The sequence below is a fragment of the Lampris incognitus genome, chromosome 16 (assembly GCF_029633865.1).
Source record: "Lampris incognitus isolate fLamInc1 chromosome 16, fLamInc1.hap2, whole genome shotgun sequence".
NCBI lineage: Eukaryota > Metazoa > Chordata > Actinopteri > Lampriformes > Lampridae > Lampris > Lampris incognitus.
The window spans coordinates 42,251,529-42,274,859 of record NC_079226.1 but is presented as its reverse complement, the minus strand read 5'-3'; the positions used below and the strand labels follow the sequence as shown (position 1 = coordinate 42,274,859).

The 23,331-nt window shown below is 46.1% G+C and overlaps 1 protein-coding gene across 3 annotated transcripts; it reads left to right on the top strand.

Annotated features, from left to right (window-relative positions):
* Positions 1–267: 267 nt before the first annotated feature.
* On the top strand, positions 268–17,856 carry ldah (lipid droplet associated hydrolase). Of its 3 annotated transcripts, XM_056296146.1 has the most exons (8): positions 862–889; positions 2,416–2,559; positions 8,719–8,865; positions 12,445–12,579; positions 13,696–13,865; positions 15,740–15,980; positions 16,514–16,596; positions 16,733–17,856. In XM_056296146.1, exons 2-8 carry the CDS (start codon positions 2,556–2,558, stop codon positions 16,919–16,921), a joined length of 969 nt encoding a protein of 322 aa, XP_056152121.1. In that variant the 5' UTR covers positions 862–889; positions 2,416–2,555; the 3' UTR covers positions 16,922–17,856. The 3 variants fall into 3 exon arrangements, with proteins under 3 accessions (XP_056152122.1, XP_056152123.1, XP_056152121.1); XM_056296147.1 differs by lacking the exons at positions 862–889; positions 2,416–2,559 and adding an exon at positions 268–339; XM_056296148.1 differs by lacking the exons at positions 862–889; positions 2,416–2,559 and adding an exon at positions 296–334.
* The last annotated feature ends 5,475 nt before the right edge of the window (positions 17,857–23,331 follow it).

Genomic DNA, 23,331 nt, shown 5'->3' with positions numbered 1-23,331 from the left:
AATCTCCGAAAAATAAAAATGCAATTCGATTTAATAGATGTTTTACAGAAGAATTCAACTGAGTGTTGTAAAACGTTGTTCCAGTTTCTTAGAGTAATTTAATTAAGAGGATTTGAAGTTAGTTGTTTTTTGGGGGGGGGGGGTTGTGCGTAAATAGTAGCCATTGTGATCCACTCTATACCAGATGATGGCGGTAATGCGCCATGTCGTTGTTTGCCGACGGCCAATAAACACGAAAAAGAAGAAGAAGTAGAAGAAGAGCGGCAGAAGAAGAAGAGGAGGCGGCGAACAATCAGAAGAAGAAGGAGGAAGAAGAAGACGACGACAACAACAAGTGAGGCAAGTCTGAAGGAATTTGCTAATACTCGCTCGACAAACCGGAGCGTTTCAGCGTTTTCTTGGAAGTACTTCTATGTCGTTAGGTACCGTACAGATAACGCAGTGACGGGGGAGATAAAGTCTGGCTGACAGCGCCGTTTGTTAAGGGCTAACGTAACTCGATGGCTGAATGGCTGACGTCACGCTCCTATACATTCTAGCGCGGGCTTAAGACCCGTGAAGCAAGCAGGAGCAGCGCAGCCTCACACGGGGGATTCAGCAGGATGTCACCCGGTAGTCAGGCTGGCCGGTAATAGGAGCGGGTCATACATAGACTGAAGATGGTTTCAACTTGAGCTAGCTTTGATCGTTCAAACCCAGAGTGACAGGGATCTGCCGGCTCGCTGACGTCACAGCTGTGAGCCCGTTGTTGTCAGTTGATGGACAGCAAGCGACGCGCAAGTAATGGATACTGCAGGGTGACGACGGCAACACGCATTACGATGGGCTGCGGTGATGCTGGGCAGGGCCGGGAGTGAGACGGGAAGGAGGCAGTTATACCGGGCCTCTGGTGGGTGATGGTAGGATGCTAGCTAGTGGTGGGGGTTTCTGGCTCTTCGGGAACGAGTCATCTTTTGATTCGACTCTCCTGCGCGAGCCGACTTTTCTCAGATCAGGAATAGTGAGAGGGTTTATTGAAGTTGTTTGATTTCGTGTGCCACATGTATTCGTTCTCTTTTGCACAAAAGCTGTTTTCAGAACAGCGAACACAGCGGATGTTGGGCCACGTTTATTTTGCCACCCGTAAATGATTTTATAACTGGATGTGAACACAACTATGGATGTCAAGAAGGGTCTCACCAATATATGTGGTTCCATTTTCCCAAGATCACCCATTCATTTTTCCCTATCATAGCGTGGTCTAGCATGGGCAGAGGTGGAGTAGCCAAAAACTGCACTCAAATAAAAGTACTGTTACTTTGAAATAAGGACTCAAGTAGAAATAAAAGTAGTCATCCAAATAATTACTTGAGCAAGGGGAAGAAAGTGGCAAGGGAAAATACCAAAGTAATGAGTTACTTCATACGGTCTGATCTGATTTATTGTTGAAATAAGCACAGCAAGATGAACGTAAATATCCAAATGTCCAAAATATAAAATTGTAAAAAAAAAATTACCCCCCATTTTCTGTCCAATTGTATCCGGCCAATTACCCCACTCTTCCGAGCCGTCCCGGTCATTGCTCCACCCCCTCTGCTGATCGAGGGGGGGGGGCTGCAGACTACCACATGCCTCCTCCGATACATGTGGAGTCACCAGCCGCTTCTTTTCACCTGACGGTGAGGAGTTTCACCAGGGGGACGTAGCGAATGGGAGGATCACGCTATTCCCCCTCAGTTCCCCTGCCCCCCCAAACAGGCTCGCCAGCCGACCAGAGGAGGCGCTAGTGCAGCGACCAGGACACATACCCACATCCAGCTTCTCACCCGCAGACATGGCCAATTGTGCCTGTAGGGACGCCCGACCAAGCCGGAGGTAACACAGGGATTTGAACCAGCATTGGTAGGCAATGGAATAGACCACCTCGCCACCCGGGCGCCCAAAATTGTAAATTCTTGTTCAGTAGAAATAAACAAAATATAAAATAGCCATGTGCAAATTAAAACATCACCTAAATCATATCCCTTTAAATAAAACAATACACAGTAATGAATTAAATCTTGACAAAATAACATAAATTAAGGCAAATTCAGTCAGAAGAAACACTTAAATCCTTCAAACGTGCTCAATTGAATAGTTTCAAAACCTTCTCTCCTGTCATTCTGTTTCATAACATAAAGCTTTTGAACCCAGTGCCTAGTACACAGCGCCGTGTTTGAACACTTCAGGCATTTCTTGGTGTGACAGGTTTAAAACTCAGAAAACGAGACTACGTGTGTATGCAAATGAGAAACAATGTATTTTGCTGAATTAGTGGAACAGACAAATTATTGGTTTCAAAACGTTCTTTTATCATTCTTTTTTACAACATAAAGCTTTTGAAACCAACACTTAAGTAACAATACTGTCTGTGAACTCTTCAAATTTTATTTGCAGTGGGGTGTCCGGGTAGCGTGGCGGTCTATTCCATTGCCTACCAACACAGGAATCGCTGGTTTGAATCCCCATGTTACCTCCGGTTTGGTCGGGCGTCCCTACAGACACAATTGGCCGTGTCTGCAGGTGGGAAGCCAGATATGGGTATGTATCCTGGTCGCTGTACAAACCCCAATTCCAATGAAGTTGGGACGTTGTGTAAAAGGTGAATAAAAACAGAATACAATGATTTGCAAATCCTTTTTGACCTATATTCAATTGAATACACTACAAATACAAGATATTTAATGTTCAAACTGATAAACTTTATTGTTTTTTGCAAATATTCACTCATTTTGAATTTGATGCCTGCAACACGTTCCAAAGAAGCTGGGACAGGGGCAACAAAAGACTGGGAAAGTTGAGGAATGCTCAAAAAACACCTGTTGGGAACATTCCACAGGTGAACAGGTTAACTGGAAACAGGTGAGTGTCATGATTGGGTATAAAAGGAGCATCCCCAAAAGGCTCAGCTGTTCACAAGCAAGGATGGGGCGAGGGTCACCACTTTGTGAACAACTGCGTGAGCAAATAGTCCAACAGTTTAAGAACAACGTGTCTCAACGTACAACTGCAAGGACTTTAGGGATTTCATCATCTCCAGTCCATAATATCATCACAAGAATCAAAGAATCCGGAGAAATCTCTGCACGTAAGCAGCAAGGCTGAAAACCAACATTGAATGCCTGTGACCTTCGACCCCTCAGGCGGCACTGCATTAAAAACCGACATCATTGTGTAAAGGGTATTACCACGTGGGCTCAGGAACACTTGGGAAAACCATCGTCAGTTAACACAGTTGGTCGCTACATCTACAAGTGCAAGTTAAAACTCTCCCATGCAAAGCCAAAGCCATATATCAACACCACCCAGAAACACCACCGGCTTCTCTGGCCCAAGCTCATCTGAGATGGACTGACGCAAAGTGGAAAAGTGTGCTGTGGTCTGACGAGTCCACATTTCACATTGTTTTTGGAAATCATGGAGGTCGTGTCCTCCGGGCTACAGAGGAAAAGGACCATCCAGATTGTTATCAGCCCAAAGTTCAAAAGCCAGCGTCTGTGATGGTATGGGGGTGTGTTAGTGCCCATGGCATCATGGGTAGCTTGCACATCTGTGAAGGCATCATTAATGCTGAAAGGTACATACAGGTTTTGGAGCAACATATGCTGCCATCCAAGCGACGTCTTTTTCAGGGACGTCCCTGCTTATTTCAGCAAGACAATGCCAAGCCACATTATGCACGTGTTCCTACAGCGGGGCTTCGTAGTAAAAGAGTGCGGGTACTAGACTGGCCTGCCTGCAGTCCAGACCCGTCTCCCATTGAAAATGTGTGGCGCATTATGAAGCACGAAATACGACAACGGAGACCCCAGACTGTTGAGCAACTGAAGTCGCACATCAAGCAAGAATGGGGAAGAATTCCACCTACGAAGCTTCAACAATTAGTGCCCTCAGTTCCCAAACGCTTATTGAGTGTTGTTAAAAGGAAAGGTGGTGTAACACAGTGGTGAACATGCCCCTGTCCCAGCTTCTTTGGAACGTATTGCAGGCATCAAATTCAAAATGAGTGAATATTTGCAAAAAACGATAAAGGTTATCAGTTTGAACATTAAATATCTTGTCTTTGTAGTGTGTTCAACTGAATATAGGGGGGAAAGGATTTGCAAATCATTGTATTCTGTTTTTATTTACGTTTTACCCAATGTCCCAACTTCACTGGAATTGGGGTTTGTACCAGCGTCTCCTCTGAGCGGTCGGGGCGCCTGTTCGGGGGGAGGGGGAACTGGGGGGGAATAACGTGATCCTCCCACGCGCTATGTCCCCCTGGTTGAAACTCCTCACTGTCAGGTGAAAAGAAGCAGCTGGCGACTGCACATGTATGGGAGGAGACATGTGGTAGTCTGCAGCCCTCCCTGGATCGGCAGAGGGGGTGGAACAGCGACCGAAATGGCTCGGAAGAGTGGGGTAATTGGCTGGATACAATTGGGGAGAAAAACTGGGGAAAAAAAAACCTTGCAGTGACAGGTTGAATCAGTGAATGTGAGACTGTGTATATAAGTGAGACTGAATGTGTTTTGATGAATGAAAGTGTATAAGAATCACTTAGTGAAGTGGCTGTTAAGCTTCAACAGTAGCTGGCTCTCAAGGTTTTTGCAGTGAAGCTGTGATCTTTTGGCAGTGAACAGGAGCACTAAAAAGTCTCTCACAGGCACCAGATGCTGAAAGACTTGAGTGGACTTTGAGTGGCAATTTCTTGATTTGAGGAAAGGAATGCAATAGATCCATACCTCCAGTGAACGGACATGAAAGGTATCTCTCCAGCTGTCCTTTTTGAGTTTCTTGACTTCATGGATGCAAAGACGTCATCTTCGTCAGAGTGGCCGCTGTTTGAGCGGGCATCGTCATCAGTGTCTAGGTGATTTTTGATGTAGTCAAGGCCTGTGGCAAGGTAAATAGTCAGAAAAAATTAAGTCTACACATTCTTCTTATCCTTCTACTGTGTAGGCTGCCAAGCTGCTTAGTTTTGGCATTAAGAGTTCTCAGAACTTGTAACGCTTGCCAACCTGTAGTTTGTCACTGTCAGAGATGGGCACAAGTACATCAAAAAGTATCTTGTGACAAATTACAAATACTTGCTCATCAAATGTATTAAAATGAAATACAAAATACTGGTATGAGAAAATGTATTTAAAATACAAGTAATTTGTAATTTAAAAATATATTCTATTTGTATACAAACATATCATATTTCTGATATCACGATATCTAATATCAAGGCTTCACCCAGTGTCGGTGTGGGAAGATGGCAGCTTGAATTCACATTTGCGGAGGCCTCACCCAGTACCGTCCATGCAGTGCCTTTGTCCACGTCTGCGTCTAAGTTTTATCTTCGTTTGATGGCTGGGAGAGCTGGCGCTGGATTGGCTGGGAGAGCGGGGCAGATGCTGGAAGAGGGCAGTCTGACAGGAGGCGGAAGTGGGGCGGGCTAAGCTAACTGCAAGCCTATGCAGACCGGTGGTTCCGATAACACCGAGGGCGGTCTGGCGACGGCCTCAACTGACATTGACTGTGGTGTTTTTGATGTCGTCGTGAGGAGTGTGGGGAGGCGTGTCAAAGGTGTCTTTCTTGGTGAGTTGGTGCTGGATCAGCTGGAAGAGCTTGGCCTGCTTCGTCCGGTAGGTCCGGGGACCACGGCCCCTGCCTGGAGCTGCACCCGAGTAGGAAACGCCAAGGGCGGTCTGACAGGACGCGGAAGTGGGGCAGGCTAAGCTAACTGCTAACCCATGCAGACCGGCTGTTCTGATAACACCGAGGGCGGTCTAATGATGGCCTCACCTGGCTTTGACTGTAGTGTTTTTGATGTCGTCATGAAGACTGCGGGGAGGCGTGTCGAAGGTGTCTGGCTGGGGGAGCTGGCGCTGGATCGGCTGGAAGAGCTTGGTCTGCTTCGTCCGGTGGGCCCGGGGACCACGGCCCCTACCTGGAGCTCCACCCGAGTAGGAAACACCGAGGGCGGTCTGACAGGATGCGGAAGTGGGGCGGGCTAAGCTAACTGCTAGCCCATGCAGAACGGCGGTTCCGACATTCATCCTGGCTGGTGTTTGTTCAGTGATTTTTTTTTTTTCTTTGGTTTGGATATATGTGTTCTATCCAAACCAATATTTGTGTTCTTGTTGTTTTTGGTTTTGTTTTTGTCTTTGTCTTTGTTTTGTACTGCTGTGGGCTGGGGGAAACGGCATTTCGTTTGATTTCATTTACGCCAGTGCATGAAGTGAAATGACAGTGTTCCGGATTTTAGGCATTTAGTAGCCTCAATATGGGTCTGACCTTAACCCCTCCCCCTACATTGAAAAGATGAGCTCTGCTAATTTGCCCACATCATAGATTTGAAGTGGCCAATCAGGATATCTTGGGAGGTGGGAGGCTGTGAATTCAGGGGTGCATGCTGGGTCGTTTCTGTCAGTCAAAGTGACCAATGACTGACTGAGAACAGCCAGCAGAAATGCAACTGGGGGAACTGAACAGTAGGCCACAGTGATGCACTAGTTCTTTCAGGAGACGGTAAGACTGGCCATTTAGCAGATGCCTTTTTCAAGATGATAAAAATCTAGTGCAGTGGAGTAAGTACATTTCTGAGCTCTCCAACTTTACAAGCAACCATTTGAATGAGTGCAAAGACACATAACAGTACCATTACAGCAGAGTATGATACAGTACAAAATAGAAGAGAAAGAGAAGTATCCCCCTTCCCCCATTGCCAGCAACAACCTAAAATAAGAGTATACTCCTTTCAGCTTTAGTTGTTTTTCAGCACAATTAATTTCTCCATCAGTTCAGCTGTTTAATCTTCTGTGAGGGTGGTAAACCATGCCTGCAAAGCAGAAGAAACACTCAACTGTTGCCGATGATGGCAAAGTGGTGTTGAATCTCACAAAGAGTAGCTTGATTAGTGGATATGAATCCAGCAAGGAAAGGTCCTTTCTGGGGTCCTCCAGAAAGTGAAGGGTCTCCAACTCTACTTTGCTGTGGCTGGGCAACGTTCTGCCCAACTGGCTCTCAGTTCCTGTTGATGGGATTGGAAACAGTAGAGGCAAACAGGGAAACAGGGTTGTTATGAATTTATGTTACATTAACTTCAAGGACTTTTATTATCACAAAAATATTTAAAAACGTGACTTGAAACTAGCCACTCTTTTACCTATACCCTGGTCAGAGAAGATGAAGAAACCAGCTTTATTTTCTTCAGCGGTATTTGATGAGGCAGTTTCCCTTTCTGACACAAGGCCAAGCTTTCCAGCTGAGTGCAGAAATGGGTGATGTATCCTCGTCTTTGAAGCTAGTTTGGGAGGCAACCACCTCGTCTTGAAAAACGGGTGGGTAGCTGTAGCCAGGATGGCTTCATTGACATCGGTCTTCAGCTGTAAGAAACTACTGGACCTTTTCTCAAAACCAGCTATGGTGGCTTGCAAGATACATATGTGAGCAGTACCACGGGTTTGAATCGTGCAGGTTATGTAGTTTCGCCTGAACAGCAAAGCGAGCAGGTAGGAACTTACCATAGTAGCATGAGGTCTTACCTTGAAGGCTGTCAGTTGCAATGGCCTTGAGGACTCTCAATATTCCTCAAGGAAATCAAGCTCTACCTCTTTGAACAGTGGGAGTCTCAAGGCAGGCGTAATCTCAGGAAACTTCTCCCAAAGAAATGTCAGCTGACTCAAACAGTCGTAAAGAGAATTCCATTTGTATTTGACAGTAGGCAATAGCATCTTGCATAAGCCAATCCGAGCGTGTGAGCACCAAAGACTTAAATGATAAAACAGGAACCAAATCTCATTTGTTAATCACCCAACACACCTACAAGCCTACCTATTTCTGAAGATGTGCATTTCTGATATGAGGGTCTAATGATTTTCATAGAGCTTTGTTTTTGGGTGGAGTTATTGCCAGACACCATGGCCGGTGACTTGTTGGAATTTGAAAGTTGTTTCGGTAAAACATTGGTCATTACCGGCTAATGGAAACCATGTTCTTTAGTATTAACTCCAGAGGTGGGAGTTACACAGTGACTAGTCACTTTGGGGAAAGGCTCATTTTGGCTACAAGTATGCCGGTCTTAGTTCTACATAAAATATTCTGAATAAAATATAGGTAATTTGTGCTAGAGCAAATGGTAAAATTAAGTTAAAATACATACCTCAGGCATCCAGGTAGCATAGCAGTCTGTTTCGTTGCCTACCAACACAAGGATGTCCAGTTCGAATCCCTGTGTTTCCTCCGGCTTGGTCAGGCGCCCCTACAGACACAACTGGTCCTGTCTGCGGGTGGGAAGCCGGATATGTGTGTGTGCCCTGGTCGCTGTACTAGCGCCTCCTCTGGTTGGTTAGGGTGCCTGTTCAGGGGGGAGGGTGAACTGGGGGGAATAGCGTGATCCTCCCATGCGCTACGTCCCCCTGGTGAAACTCCTCACTGTCAGGTGAAAATAAGCGGCTGGTGAATCCCCATGTATGGGAGGAGGCATGTGGTAGTCTGCAGCCCTCCCTGGATCGGTAGAGGGGGTGGAGCAGCGAACGGGACAGCTCGGAAGAGTGGGGTAATTGACCGGATGCAATTGTGGGTGGGGGGGCATACCTCAATTAATTGCAGTTGTGTTGATGGCTTCATCGTGACTTTTCTTCAAATTAGGCCTAATCAGTGTTTGACTGCTTGGCTGTGCGAATTACTTATTGAAATCTTATTTTACTTTATTTTTTTCTATTGAAGCTGATGAGATGGGTTCAGTGGCAACGGAGGCTAAGGATGAGCCAAGGACTGAGTTCACTTACTGCTGCGGTGCCATCACAGAAGTTCTCAAATTTGGTGCCTGTCACTTAGTTCCCGGACACAAGGTGCTTTTTCTTATCATTCCAGGTAAGTTTGCTTGATTATTATTGTTATTATTTATTAACGCACTTTATTCACAGAGAGTTTTTCAGGGTACTCAATGCTTTACATAAGTGATAATCAACACACAAGAAACATATAACACACAATCTTAATCACACGTTCCGTTTGTTTTGTGCGTGTCTTTGTCTGTGACACTGTCCACAATTCCCCCTGCGGTCATGGCTATCCTTTAACACGATAGACAAGCTCTGCTGGACATCAGACCTGTGATGGGGAAAACGCTTTCATCGAGATCGTCAACACAAACAAACTTTGCGGATGACCCCGGCTTGTTACTCGTGCTGTTCCCCTGGAGGGAACACGGGCAGGGGGCACAATAACATCACAAAACGACGTACAACAACAATACTATATTGCTCTGTTTGTGCTGGGGGACCTGATCCTTGCAGTGAACCAATATCTGGTGCAGCATGGTTTGGGGTTTGAAAGCAACTGAGACGTGGTGTTAGGAAAATACGCGTCTCAACTTTTCCGACACTCCCGCCACATACAGGATCACCACTGGTTTACACTTAGGCAGCTGTTGTCCTTCTCCTCTCTTCGACTGGCTGGTGCACTGTTTGGGCGTCTTCCTGGCTTTGACAAACACCCAGTTAGGATAACCATACTTAACCAGGACCTGCTTAATGTGGGATCTCTCCCCTTCCCCGGCTCCTGTGTCGGTAGGGACTTTGTCAGCTCGGTGGTCCAGCGTCCTGATGACTCCTAGTTTGTGCTCCAGTGGACGATGAGAGTCAAACCCCAAGTACTGATCAGTATGTGTTGGTTTACAGTAACATCAACAGTCAAATGTCCCCCATCACCAACTGCAGTTTCCCAGTGTAAGAAGACTGACCTGTCATGGTCCACGTCCTCCCTGGTGGACTTGATGTGGTGTCCAGAGTTCATGTGGTGGGTGAAATGTGCTACATCCTGAGATTTAATTTTAACCCAGGTGTCGTCCGCAAATCTGAACCGATGACTAGGTGGTGTCCCTGGATAGGAAATCAGAGTCCCACTTCCTCCATATACAAGTTGGCCCCTACAGGTGAGACTGGGGAACCCATAGCACACTCATGCCTCTGCCTATAGTACTGCCCCCTGTATGTGAAGTACGTGCACTGAAGACACAGCTTCAGGAGCAGAGACAGGGTGGTTCTATTGATAAGGGTGGGGTCGTTTTGTAATTTCATACAGACCACCTCCACTGCTTCATCAACAGGCACGCACGTGAAGAGAGACGTAACATCATAAGACACCATTGTTTCATCCCCCTCCATAATGGTGTCCCTCACCTGATCCACAACATCCACAGTGTTGTGAATGTGGTGTTCACTACTGCCTACCAACGGGTTCAGAGCAGATGCCAGAAACTTAGACATGTTACGGGTCACTAAGTTAATCATACAAACAATAATAATAATAATAGTCATTACAGACTGTGGTTTGACAGGCTGTGTCACAGTGTGGTTTGAGAACCTGACTGCCTAGGACTGTAACGACAGCAGAGAAGTTATGGGCATGGAGCTACCACAACTTCATAATATTCACACCTCTCGCTGCAAACGGAAAGCCCAAAACATCTTTAAGGACACCAGCCACCCCGCTCATGTTCTGTTCTCGCTCCTTCCATCTAAACAACATCTCCCGAGCATCAAATCACACACCCAGCCGCTCAGTAATGGTTTCTTTCCACAGGCAGTCAGGCTGCTGAGCAGCTGACGCTGCCATATGCACCTCACATTGTTGTGTTATTGTGTACTTTTCTATATTGTGTATGGATCATGTGTACATAGTCGGTGGCACTGTGGTTACAGCGGTCACCTCACAGCAAGAAGGTCCTGGGTTTGAGCCCCGAGGTAGTCCAATCTTGTGGGTGGTCCCGGGTCGTCCTCTGTGTGGAGTTTGCATGTTCTCCCTGTGTCTGCGTGGGTTTCCTCCCACAGTCCAAAGACATGTAGGTCAGGTGACTTGACCACACTAAATTGCCCCTAGGTGTGTGTTTGTGTTTTTTTTTGGGGGGGGGGTGGTTGTGTGTCTTTTTATCCTTCGTCCTCGTGTCCTTTGTGTTAAGGTAGACAGAACCAGAGCAGAGAATTTCATTGTATTCTAATACACATCACAATAAAGTTGAACTTGCCGGCTTGGTCGGGCGTCCCTGCAGAGACAATTGGCTGTGTCTGCGGGTGGGAAGCTGGATATGTGTGTGCGCCCTGGTCGCTGCACTAGTGCCTCCTCTGGTCGGTCGTGGCGCCAGTTTGGGGCGGGGGGGGGGGGCTGGGGGCAATAGCATGATCCTCCCATGTGCTACGTCCCCCTAGCCAAGCTCCTCACTGTCAGGTGAAAAGAGGCGGCTGGTGACTCCACATGTATGGGAGGAGGCATGCGGTAGTCTGCAGCCCTCCCCGGATCAGCAGAGGGGGTGGAGCAGAGAACGGGACGACTTGGAAGAGTGCGGTCATTGGCCGGATACAATTGGGGAGAAAAAAAAAGGGGGGGGGATCCAAATAAATAATTAATTAATAAAGAAGTGAAGGGGGTGGATTCTTTTACAGTAATTTCTGAAAATATCGCTGGCTCTTGCTCACTTCTGCCCAGGACTGCTTACCCCGACTTTAAAGCAAAATACCCATGTTTGATGACGGTCTGACGGCCTGTCCAGGGTGTCTACCTGCCTGCCGCCCAGTGACTGCTGGGATAGGCTCCAGCATCCCCGCGACCCTGAGAGTGGGATAAGCGGTTCGGATAATGGATGGATGGATGATTTCAACTCTTGCTTTCTTTACTGCATAAGATCCTCCTGAGCTGTTCCATAAGTACAATGGTACATTCATATCTGGAAGCAGGAATTAGAATACCAGCGGTCTGCCTGTATGGCGGGAAAACCAGCATACAGGTTTAACCTACTATAGCAGTTCCACTCAACTAGATTTATGAAATTTATTTAGTCGCCCAAACGGCTTTAGTCGACTGGTTAACGTTGTCGCCCATGGTGTGGGAGATTTGGGTTAGCGTGCTGGCTGCAGCGGTTCCCAGGCTGCCCCCCGAATTTGCTACATTGGTGTCAGAAGTGGGCTGGTGAGACCATCAGAGGCACGTGTGCCCACAGGCATGAGGGAGGTGACCCAAAGGAGGGGGGTAGTGTAATGATCACGGATAAGTAGACTCGCTAGCCCTTGGCTAACGGGTCGGACCCTTTAGTCGACTGGTTAGCGTAGTTGCCCATGGGGCGGGAGCCCTGGGTTCTCGTCCCGGCTGCTCCCCGAATTACCTACATTGATATATACGAAAGCATTAACCATATCAACACTTCTTCGTTTCAAACGTTTACGCCTGACAGCTCTTTGACAGTAATGTGAAGTGTAACTTGATGACGCCTTGTACACAGACGGCATAAAAGGCCATCAGGAAGTTACTGGAGCAACTTTAATGAGCTGCAACTTCTCAAGTTTGCCTGTTTACGTTGCTGCAGATGGCCGACTATCTTTTTTGTGTTCCGGATGAATCTTCTGCCTCGAAAGAACAGAAAAAGGAGAGAAAAAAGTGTACTTTTTTTCTTTGCAGGTAACCCAGGTGTGGTGGGCTTCTACAGAACCTTCATGCAGACACTTTACAATATGTTTGGGAGCGACCACCCGGTATGGGCTGTAAGCCATGCTGGCCACTGTGTGCCCCCTGACACTATGGACATGGTTGAAGGTACAGCTCCCTGAAGTTTTTTCATGTTGCACCGTTTGATTTTCTGCTGGTCAGTTCTTTTCACGTGTTACCGCTAGCAAGAAACATCACCTTTAGACTAAAACAAACCTCCAAGACCATCTGGTCACCTAATGAATGGGAGTGTTTTGCCCCCAGTTTCTCTGCTGCGCTTTAGCGGCTAAGTGCTCCGCCAATACATGAGCACCCCACAACTGAATGAAGCAAGAAACTCACACAGAGGCTTTTTGCTCTTGGGCCCCTTGATTTCTGCCGCCCTGGGCCTGTGCCCAGATCCCATTTAGTAATCCATCCCCACCCTTGGAGATCTATCCAAACACTTGCATAACCAATTTGTATGCCTAAGGCCGCTCACATAGTCTATAAGTACAGGGCGCATACACTATGTGGACAGACCACACCTTTACATACTCTTCATAGTCCAGTCGTAGCGACGCATACCCAAGGCCTACTTTCCCACAACCTTTGTGCGTCGTTTTCCTTTTCCGCCGGAAGTTAGACTGTAGACGACATGGCGCTGTCCTCGGATGAGGAAGAAGAGCTGTTCTGTTGCCAGGCTACGTTGGAAAGAAAAACCTGGCGGAGTGGTATGTTGGACCACTTAGTGAAGGGAGGGATAGAGCCGGGGAGTTCAGCATGGTAGTGAGGGATATGAGAAGTGTGATATAGAACAATATCATCTCCATGCTGTATAAAAGTTATAAAGCCACGAAGAAGAGACTAAAGAAGGTTTCCGGTGCCACACGAAATCCATGTCGATGTGAAACAGTTTCATGCTGAACCATGTTTTGTGTGACACCGGTACGCAAACGCGAGGTACACACGGTTCCAAAAATTGAGCTTCACGCGGACATACGCTGAGGTCCGCTACTGCGCCATTTGCGTCCGCGCGGAGTACGGTCCGTGTACGGTACGTCGAGACTATGAATTGGCCTTTCAATTATATCTGATCTGAATTTCATGCTGTAATTTCTTTGCTCCAGGTAATGTTGAATTAATTTTGCAAACACCACGAAGTACTTCTTCTTTGTTGTTGTTCAGATGGAGTATGAAGTGGTCAAAATCCTCACAATAATGTATTCATTGTCCTCCTGGCAGACAGTACCTCAGCAGAAGAGGCGGATGTGTTTGGACTTAACGGGCAGATTGAGCACAAACTGGTATTCCTCAGGAAGCACGTTCCTCGGGCAGTGAGACTCGTCTTGGTGGGACACTCCATTGGCTGCTACGTCATATTGGAGATGATGAAGAGAGATCCTGAGCTTAAGGTTGCTTGAGAGTCCCCTGCAGAATCACATCTACAAAAGGCATCAAAGGGCCTGTGGTAAACACTTAAGATGTGACACTAACATTTCAGATTTACACATACGATACTGTTAGGTATTTGGATATATTACTGTTCAACGGTAGAAATTCTGACACCGGTAGCAGAGTTTGACGATACTAATTCCATCATGGTAGCCTTTACCTCGAGTATGTGCACTTGTCGATACCACATACGAGTTGGCCTCCTCCACAAGTTGAATTTGGGTGTACGAACTCATCAGAGTGCTCAACTATAGTTTGATTTTATACGGGGAAATTGTTCCAGATTTATAGAGGTAGGGGGCGTCCGGGTAGCGTGGCGGTCTTCTGTTGCTTGGCAACACGGGGATCACCGGTTCGAATCCCCGTGTTACCTCCGGCTTGGCCGGGCGTCCCTACAGACACAATTGGCCTGTCTGTGGGTGGAAAGCCAGATGTGGGTATGTATCCTGGTCGCTGCACTAGCGACTCCTCTGGTCGGTCGGGGTGCCTGTTCGGGGGGGAAACTGGGGGGGAATAGCGTGATCCTCCCACACGCTACGTCCCCCTGGTGAAACTCCTCACTGTCAGGTGAAAAGAAGCGGCTGGCGACTCCACATGTATTGGAGGAGACGTGGTAGTCTGCAGCCCTCCCCAGATCGGCAGAGGGTTGGAGTGGCGACCGGGACGACTCAGAAGAGTGGGGTGATTGGCCAGATATAATTGGGGGAGAAAAAGGGGGGGAAAATCCAAGAAAAAAAAAAAAAGATAGCGGTAGAACACTCATTGCACAAAGTGCTTCACAGAAGCCAGGTCCTTGCTTTTCATGCAGTGCTCAAAGTCCAACCTTCCCATTGATAACAACACAAGACTCAATAATTCCAAATTATTATTTTAGAATTTCAACCCCCAGCAGAAAATATTTTGCTTGTAATCATCCAGAGTGCCATGTATTCGTAAATTTACCTTTTAATTCATCTCTGCCAATCCCTTTCTGTAACCTTTTTTTGTTTTGGGGGGGTTCCCCCTTTTGGCCAATTACCCCACTCTTCCGAGCCGTCCCAATCACTGCTCCACCCCCTCTGCCGATCCGGGGAGGGCTGCAGACTACCACATGCCTCCTCCCATACATGTGGAGTCACCAGCCGCTTCTTTTCACCTGACAGTGAGGAGTTTCACCAGGGGGATGTAGCGAGTCGGAGGATCACGCTACCCCCCCTGTGTCCCCCTCCCCGAACAGGCGCCCCAACTGACCAGAGGAGGCGCTAGTGCAGTGACCAGGACACATACCCACATCTGGCTTCCCACCAACAGACACGGCCAATTGTGTCTCTTGGGATGTCCGACCAAGCTGGAGGTAACACAGGGATTCGAACCGCCGATCCTCGTGTTGGTAGGCAACAGAATAGACTGCCACGCCACCCGGACGCCCGTTTGTAACCATTTTTTATCTAACCTCGTCAGTTTTCCCCCGGTCGTCTTAATCACCGTCAGCTGTTTGCACACATTTTTACGTAAAGTGGAGCAACCTTCTGTGTCTGTTAATGGTTCTTGACCTTGTACCCGCTGGCCATGCTGGCCCAATATGACTTTGCCCTGAGAAAACGTTATTGCTCTTTTCCCTTTCCCCGAGTTTTTATTATTGATTAACAGATTTTTTTCTTAAAAGCTGCACGATGATCGCCTTCATAAAGAGCTTTAGTTTTATTTATTTTTTGGGAGTTATTCCTTATCTGATGTGAGGGTCTAAGGACAGGATGTTGTGTTGCTGTAAAGCCCCTTGTGGCAAATTTGTAATTTGTGATATTGGGCTACACAAAATAAAATTGACTTAATTATCTTGTTTTGCTTGTTATAGGTCATGAAGGCTGTCATGTTGTTCCCCACCATCGAGCGCATGGCACAGTCTCCTCAGGGGAAGGTCATGACACCTGTGCTGTGCCACATGCGCTATGTGGCCTACCTGCCCCTCTTCTTCCTCTCCCTGCTGCCTGAGGGACTCAAAACCACCCTGGTCAAGCTGGTATTTCGCAGCATTCGTTACCTGGACAACACAGTTGTCCAACCGACTGTTGGTCTCCTCAGTGGGGACTGCGCAGGTTAGTTGTCTTGTGTCTTTTTTTGCTAATCCAACAAAGAAATAGAAACAAGTTCTGGGTAGCGTGGCGGTCTATTCCGTTGCCTACAACACGGGGATCTCTGGTTTGAATCCCCATGTTACTTCCAGCTTGGTCGGGCATTACCCTACAGACACAATTGGCCGTTTCTGCGGGTGGGAAGCCGGATGAGGGTATGTGTCCTGGTTGCTGCACTGGTGCCTCCTCTGGTTGGTCAGGGCGGCTGTTACGGGGGGAGGGGCAACTAGGGGGGAATAGCGGGATCCTCCCACGTGCTACGTCCCCCTGGTGAAACTCCTCACTGTCAGGTGAAGAGAAGTGGCTGGTGTCTCCACATGTATCGGAGGAGGCATGTGGTAGTCTGCAGCCCTCCCAAGACTGGTAGAGGGGGTGGAGCAGCGACCGGGACGACTCGGAAGAGTGGGGTAATTGGCCAAGTATAATTATTGGGGAGAAAATTATTGCTAAGAACAATGACAATGACATTTACTCTTTTTTTTCATTTGTTTTTGTAGCTAATGCTATGTATATGGCCGGTCAGGAAATGAAAACAGTACTTGAAAGAGATGACAAAACAATAAGGCAAAACCTTGAAAAGGTAAGCAACAGCTTTGCCAAATTCCAAATTAATTCCTCCATTTATCCGTGCCTAACAGCTATCAGTCATTACTTGACATCCAGCAGAAGAATAATTCTTGTTTACTGTTTTAGTAAACCATATTTCTCTTTTCAAGCTCGTGTTTTACTACGGCGCCTCGGACCACTGGTGTCCGACACAGTACCACGATGACATCAAGCAGGACTTCCCCGGTGCGGATATTCGACTCTGTGAAAATGGCTTCCGTCACGCTTTCGTGCTGGATGCAGGAAGAGAGGTTGCTAGCATGGTTGCTGAATGGATCCAGGTTGCTTTTAGGCTGTGAATTCTTGCTCTCTGCTCATTCCAACTACTGTACAGCCTTCCTGTTCACATGCTTTGATGGACTCTAATTCATCATGGTTCATTACATAATTCACCACATAATTCATAATTCATTATGGTTCACCACAAAATTCACTAGATAATTCATCATGGTTCACCACAAAATTCACCACATAATTCATCATGGTTCACCACAAAATTTATCATGGTTCACCACATAATTCACCACATAATTCATCATGGTTCACCACATAATTCACCACATAATTTATCATGGTTCACCACATAATTCACCACATAATTTATCATGGTTCACTAGATAATTCACCACATAATTCATCATGGTTCGCTACATAATTCACCACATAATTCATCATTGTTAACCACATAATTCATCATGGTTCACCACATAATTCCCCACATAATTCATCATGATTCACCACATAATTCATCATGGTTCACCACATAATTCACTGGCAAGCTTGGAGGAAGGTGATATATATTCTATGGATTTTTTTTTGGGTTGTCAATTTTGAAATTTGAATTGAGCATTCCCTTCAAAAAAGTGTTGAAATGTTAATTATATTTTGATTTTTTGCACCTATCAGCTTGGTTCGGCTAAATCAGTGAGGTCATGCACCACGATTACGCCACTGACAGAGACACAACTGATTAAAATGATGATGCCGTTGTTGTGACTTATTCAATTGTTATTTTCACTAGAGAAATGCAAGCGAGAGAAAAATGTTATTAATCAACTTAAATTTCCACTGGCTGTTAAACGTTTTAATATATAACTTAATTTTCATTTGGTGATATTTTTGTAAAACCCTGTGTTGTAAGAGGACAATGAAATGACAAAATACCATAAAAATGTTTTTTTTTGGGGCGGGGTTATTTATTTTAAAATCCGAAGTGACTTTTCCATATGAAAATATTGACTTCATTTTGGTTAATATGTATATATATATATATATATATATATATATATATATATATATATATATATATATATATATATAATATACACTGCTCAAAAAAATAAAGGGAACACATAAGCAATGCAATGTAGCTCCAAGTCAATCACACTTTTGAGATATCAACCTGTCCAGTTAGGAAGCAACACTGATTTGTGAATCAATTTCACCTGTTGGTAAATTGTCTAATTTCCACCAGGTGGAAATTAGACAATTTGCAAGACAACCCCTATAAAAGGAATGGATTTGCAGGTGGTGGCCACAGACCATTTGCCTGTCCTCATCTTTTCTGGCCGATCTTTGGTTAGTTTTTCATTTTGCTAGTGCCCTCACCACTAGAGGTGGCATGAGGCGGTATCTGCAACCTACAGAAGTTGCTCAGGTAGTGCAGCTCATCCAGGATGACACATCAATGCGTGCTGTGGCAAGAAGATTTGATGTGTCTCCCAGCACAGTGTCCAGAGCATGGAGGAGGTACCAGGAGACAGGCCAGTACACCAGGAGACGTGGAGGGGGCCGCAGGAGGACAACAACCCCGCAGCAGGACCGCTATCTGGTCCTTTGTGCAAGGAGGAACAGGAGGAGCACTGCCGGAGCCCTACAAAACGACCTTCAACAGGCCACTAATGTGCAGGTTTCTGCTCAAACAGTGAGAAACAGAATGCATGAGGATGGTATGAGGACCTGACGTCCACAATTGGGGCCTGTGCTCACAGCCCAACACCGTGCAGCCCGATTGACCTTTGCCAGAGAACATCTTGGTTGGCAGATTCGCCATTGGCGCCCTGTGCTCTTCACAGATGAGAGCAGGTTCACACTGAACACATGTGACAGACGTGAGAGAGTCTGGAGACGCTGTGGAGAACGTTCTGCTGCCTGCAACATCCTCCAGCATGACCGGTTTGGCGGTGGGTCAGTGATGGTCTGGGGAGGCATATCCTTGGAGGGCCGCACAGACCTCTACGTGCTAGCCAGAGGTACCATGACTGCCATTAGGTACCGGGATGAGATCCTCAGACCCATTGTCAGACCATATGCTGGTGCAGTGGGCCCTGGGTTCCTGCTCATGCATGACAATGCTCGTCCTCATGTGGCCAGAGTGTGTCAGCAGTTCCTGTATGTCGAGGGCATTGATGCTATGGACTGGCCTGCACGTTCCCCAGACCTGAATCCAATCGAGCACCTCTGGGACATCATGTCTCGTACCATCCGCCAACGCGATGTCGCACCACAGACTGTCCAGGAGTTGACCGATGCCCTGATCCAGGTCTGGGAGGAGATCCCTCAGGAGACCATCCGTCGTCTCATCAGGAGCATGCCCAGACGTTGTAGGGAGTGCATACAGGCACGTGGAGGCCACACACACTACTGAGCCTCATTTTGAATCGTCTTGAAGAATTTCCACAGAAGTTGGATCAGCCTATGTTCTCATTTTCCACTTTGATTTTGAGTATGATTCTGAATCCAGACCTTAATGGGCTAATGATTTTGATTTCCATTGATCACTCTTAGGTTATTTTGCTCTAAACACATTCCTCTGTCTAATACATACATAAAGATTTTCAGCTGAAATATTTCATTCATCGAGGTCTATATTGTGTTTTTAGGTGTTCCCTTTATTTTTTTTGAGCAGTGTATATAGAGTACTTTCAAAATAACTGTTGTGGTTTTGGGGATTTGGTTGTAGTCCACGTATCCAACATTCAGATCCTACTGGTTTAACTACTGTTTCCACATAAGGGCACAGCCACATCTTTGAAGATGAAGCTGCACACCTAAAATACTCTTCTTCAGCAGTGCCCCAGGCCACTTCATTCATTCCATAGCCCCACACAGAGCATTAGGCTGCACGTTGAAGGGGACGTGAAACTCTGGAGAACACCTCTTTTCTCTCCTCTGCAGCCTCAGATAGACTACTTCCACATATGCAGCCATCGGTCAGGCAATGCAAGTTCTCACTGGCACTGGTGACGAAAGAGAAGACGGCCGATGTTCATCTAGACAGAGTTGTGTTATTCTCCGCTGGGCAGAAACAGGGTTTTGTGTGAAAGGGGAGACAGGGCCACATGTGGGAGAGCAGTTAGAGGACATGGGCACTGTATTTGGTTTGTTGGTGGTGCCAGTTGGTGCTACTTGTCATACTACTATCTAAGATAGTGTCGGGTGGAAATAAGCTGTGTTGTTTTGAACCACCACGTCACACTGAATGGATAAATATGAAGACTCGGTCTGACCATAAATACGGATTAACTGACACGTAGATGATGCCTGATGCTGGATCGAATGTTGGGAAAGAAATGTCTGAATCTCTGTAATGTTGAATCCTTTGCGGGGGCACACAAACATTTAAATTAACATTTCTATAGGCATTTCTAGTCGAGCAGAGCACAATCACAACACCGAAAGATCATTTAAATCACAAAAGATATCATACTGAAGATGGTAGGGGTACGAAAGAGCATTTGTATCTTCTCTAATATGTGTGTCCGCAGGATAAGGCAAGATAAAACAGGATAAGAGCACATAACACACAAAACATGAACACGATAATTTTGATAAATACAATCCTGTGATGGCCTGGCGGCCTGTCCAGGGTGTCTTCTCCCCGCCTGCCGCCCATAATTGTGATTAATTGTAGCAATGAGTGGGCAGTGGTTAGTGCGGTTCCCTCACAGCAAGAAGGGCCTGGGTTCGAGCCCCGGGGTAGTCCAACCATGGAGTCGTCCTCTGTGTGGAGTTTGCATGTTCTCCCCGTGTCTGTGTGGGTTTCCTCCGGTCGCTCCGGTTTCCTCCCACAGTCCAAAGACATGTAGGTCAGGTGGATCAGCCGTACTAAACTATCCCTAGGTGTGTGTGTGTGTGTATATTTTTTCTTTCTAAAACTGTCAATGGTGTTGTGTAAGTGCTCAACTAATGAGCGGAGTATCAATACAGATACAGGATATATTTTTTAATGCATTGCAGTACAGACCTGGTTCCTGCGACGCACACGCAACAGGCGTGTGCGTCGCAGGAACCAGGTCTGTACTGCAATGTATTAAAAAAGAATTTTTTCCTGTATCTGTATTGATATATATATATATGTGTGTGTGTGTATATATATCAGCATTTCAGACCTAGGCCTTCGGTGAGACGTCCCCTCCTCATAATTACCCAAAGACAGCCGTCATATCGCCATGCTACAACGTTTTAGTCGCAAAAGTGTCATATCATCACAATCACCACCGTCTTTGACACGTTTTACTTTCACAACAGCGACATCTTGTGGCGACATGGTGTAACGCAAGCCTTACTGGAAGTAATCCCGCTGGGCATATAAATATGCTATGAAGAAACTCAGCAAACACGTCTCCCAGCAGATCAACTAACTACAAAAAATACATCTGACTCACCAGTGTTGTCTGTTAGAAGCCAACATCCGTTCTCCTTTCTTTCTGGAGGAAACGGTAGATCACACGGTCACACGGCACTCCTTTGGCTTTTAAACAAGACCAGCCAGGTTGTGGGAGCCTGTGTGGTTCCATGACCCCTGTAGAACCTGATAATGTAATAAATTCCCAATGATGTAATAACCCCGATAATGTAATAAAAATCTGCTCTTGAGTCCACTGAAAATGCAATAAAACCTGATAATGTGATAACTTCCTGATAATGTAATAAAGTGCATTTCAGTGATACAGTGGTTGTGAAAAACGGATAAACAGGTCAAAAGTTAATAAACATTCATGCATGTCCAACTTTGACCTGTTGGTGGCGCTAGAGCTCTGGAGCTAGAGTTGCCAACACAGTATCACCACTTGAACCCATTAACAGGTGGTCTGCTGTTAAATTATTACAATATTGGGGAATTATTACATTATCAGGACCTGCAAAATGAAGGCTAACCTGATCATGTAATAACCTCCTGTTAATGCAATACTTTATTACATTATCGGTAAAAAGTTTATTACATTATCGGGAAATGCACTTTATTACATTATCAGGAAGTTATTACATTATCAGATTTTGCATTTTCAATGGCCTCAAGTGCATTGTTTATTACATTATCAGGGTTATTACATTATCAGGAAGTTATTACATTATCAGGTTTTATTGCATTTTCAATGGCCTCAAGTGCATTTTTTATTACATTATCAGGGTTATTACATTATCAGGAAGTTATTACATTATCAGGTTTTATTGCATTTTCAATGGCCTCAAGCGCATTTTTTTTATTACATTATCAGGGTTATTACATTATCAGGAAGTTATTACATTATCAGGTTTTATTGCATTTTCAATGGCCTCAAGCACATTTTTATTACATTATCAGGGTTATTACATTATTAGGAAGTTATTACATTATCAGGTTTTATTGCATTTTCAATGGCCTCAAGTGCATTTTTTATTACATTATCAGGGTTATTACATTATCAGGAAGTTATTACATTATCAGGTTTTATTGCATTTTCAATGGCCTCAAGTGCATTTTTTTATTACATTATCAGGGTTATTACATTATCACGTTCTACAAACCCCGTTCTCTGACGAGAGATGCAAGCCCGCCCAGCAGCAGTTCTCCGCCTTGCTCGGATCCAGTGAGCCCCGGATACCTTTCGGAGGCGCTTGACTGGAAACGCCGCACATACGTCTTCCCCGGTTGGGTCAGAGCCGCTAACTGTTGGGTTGGTCTGCCCATCTACACAATCCTTTGCTTTTCCCCCAAACGATCGACTTGAAAACGGTGTGACTAATAAATCTGCCGCCACATCATTCACGACTTCTCCTTGAGACATTATTCTCATTCACGGCTAGCTAGCTTAGTGTAACCGGTTATTTTCTTGCCCGGTGCGGGATTCGATACGGGGTTTACTGCACCACAAGGCGACATCACTAACCGCTCGGCTAAAGGGTCAGACCCGTTAATTAGGGGGCGAACGTGTCTTATTAGTAGTTTACAGTCGTCACCCTCCCCGGAAGCGCGCCCTCGCGCTTTGTTCTTCCTGCGCTCCGAAGAGACTTCTGAGGATCTGCACACTTCCGGGATTTAGCTATCGCTAACCAGAAGGATGCAGTAGCGGCTGGTGCTATTTATTTAAATTTTTTTAGGGGGGGCGCAATTTACCTCGGGCGCAGCACACCTGTCAGCTGCTTTAGTGTCCACACGGTCACAGAGTTATTAAGAAGGACAATGTAGCCTATAGATTTTATCAGGGTTGGTAGACGGTGGAAGATGAGGCGTCGTGGTGGGTGTGAACATGATTGACAGCCACGAGAATTGTCCAATCACATTAGATCAAAAAACATTAAAACAATACCAAGTCACTGCCAGTAAAAGTGGGAGCGTCTGGGGCAGCACAGAAATGCGCCCCCTGGAAAATCTGAAGACACCGATCAGACAGCAGCCTCAGGTCACCTGCTCGCCACAAGTTTGAGGGCTTACATGAGGTATAGT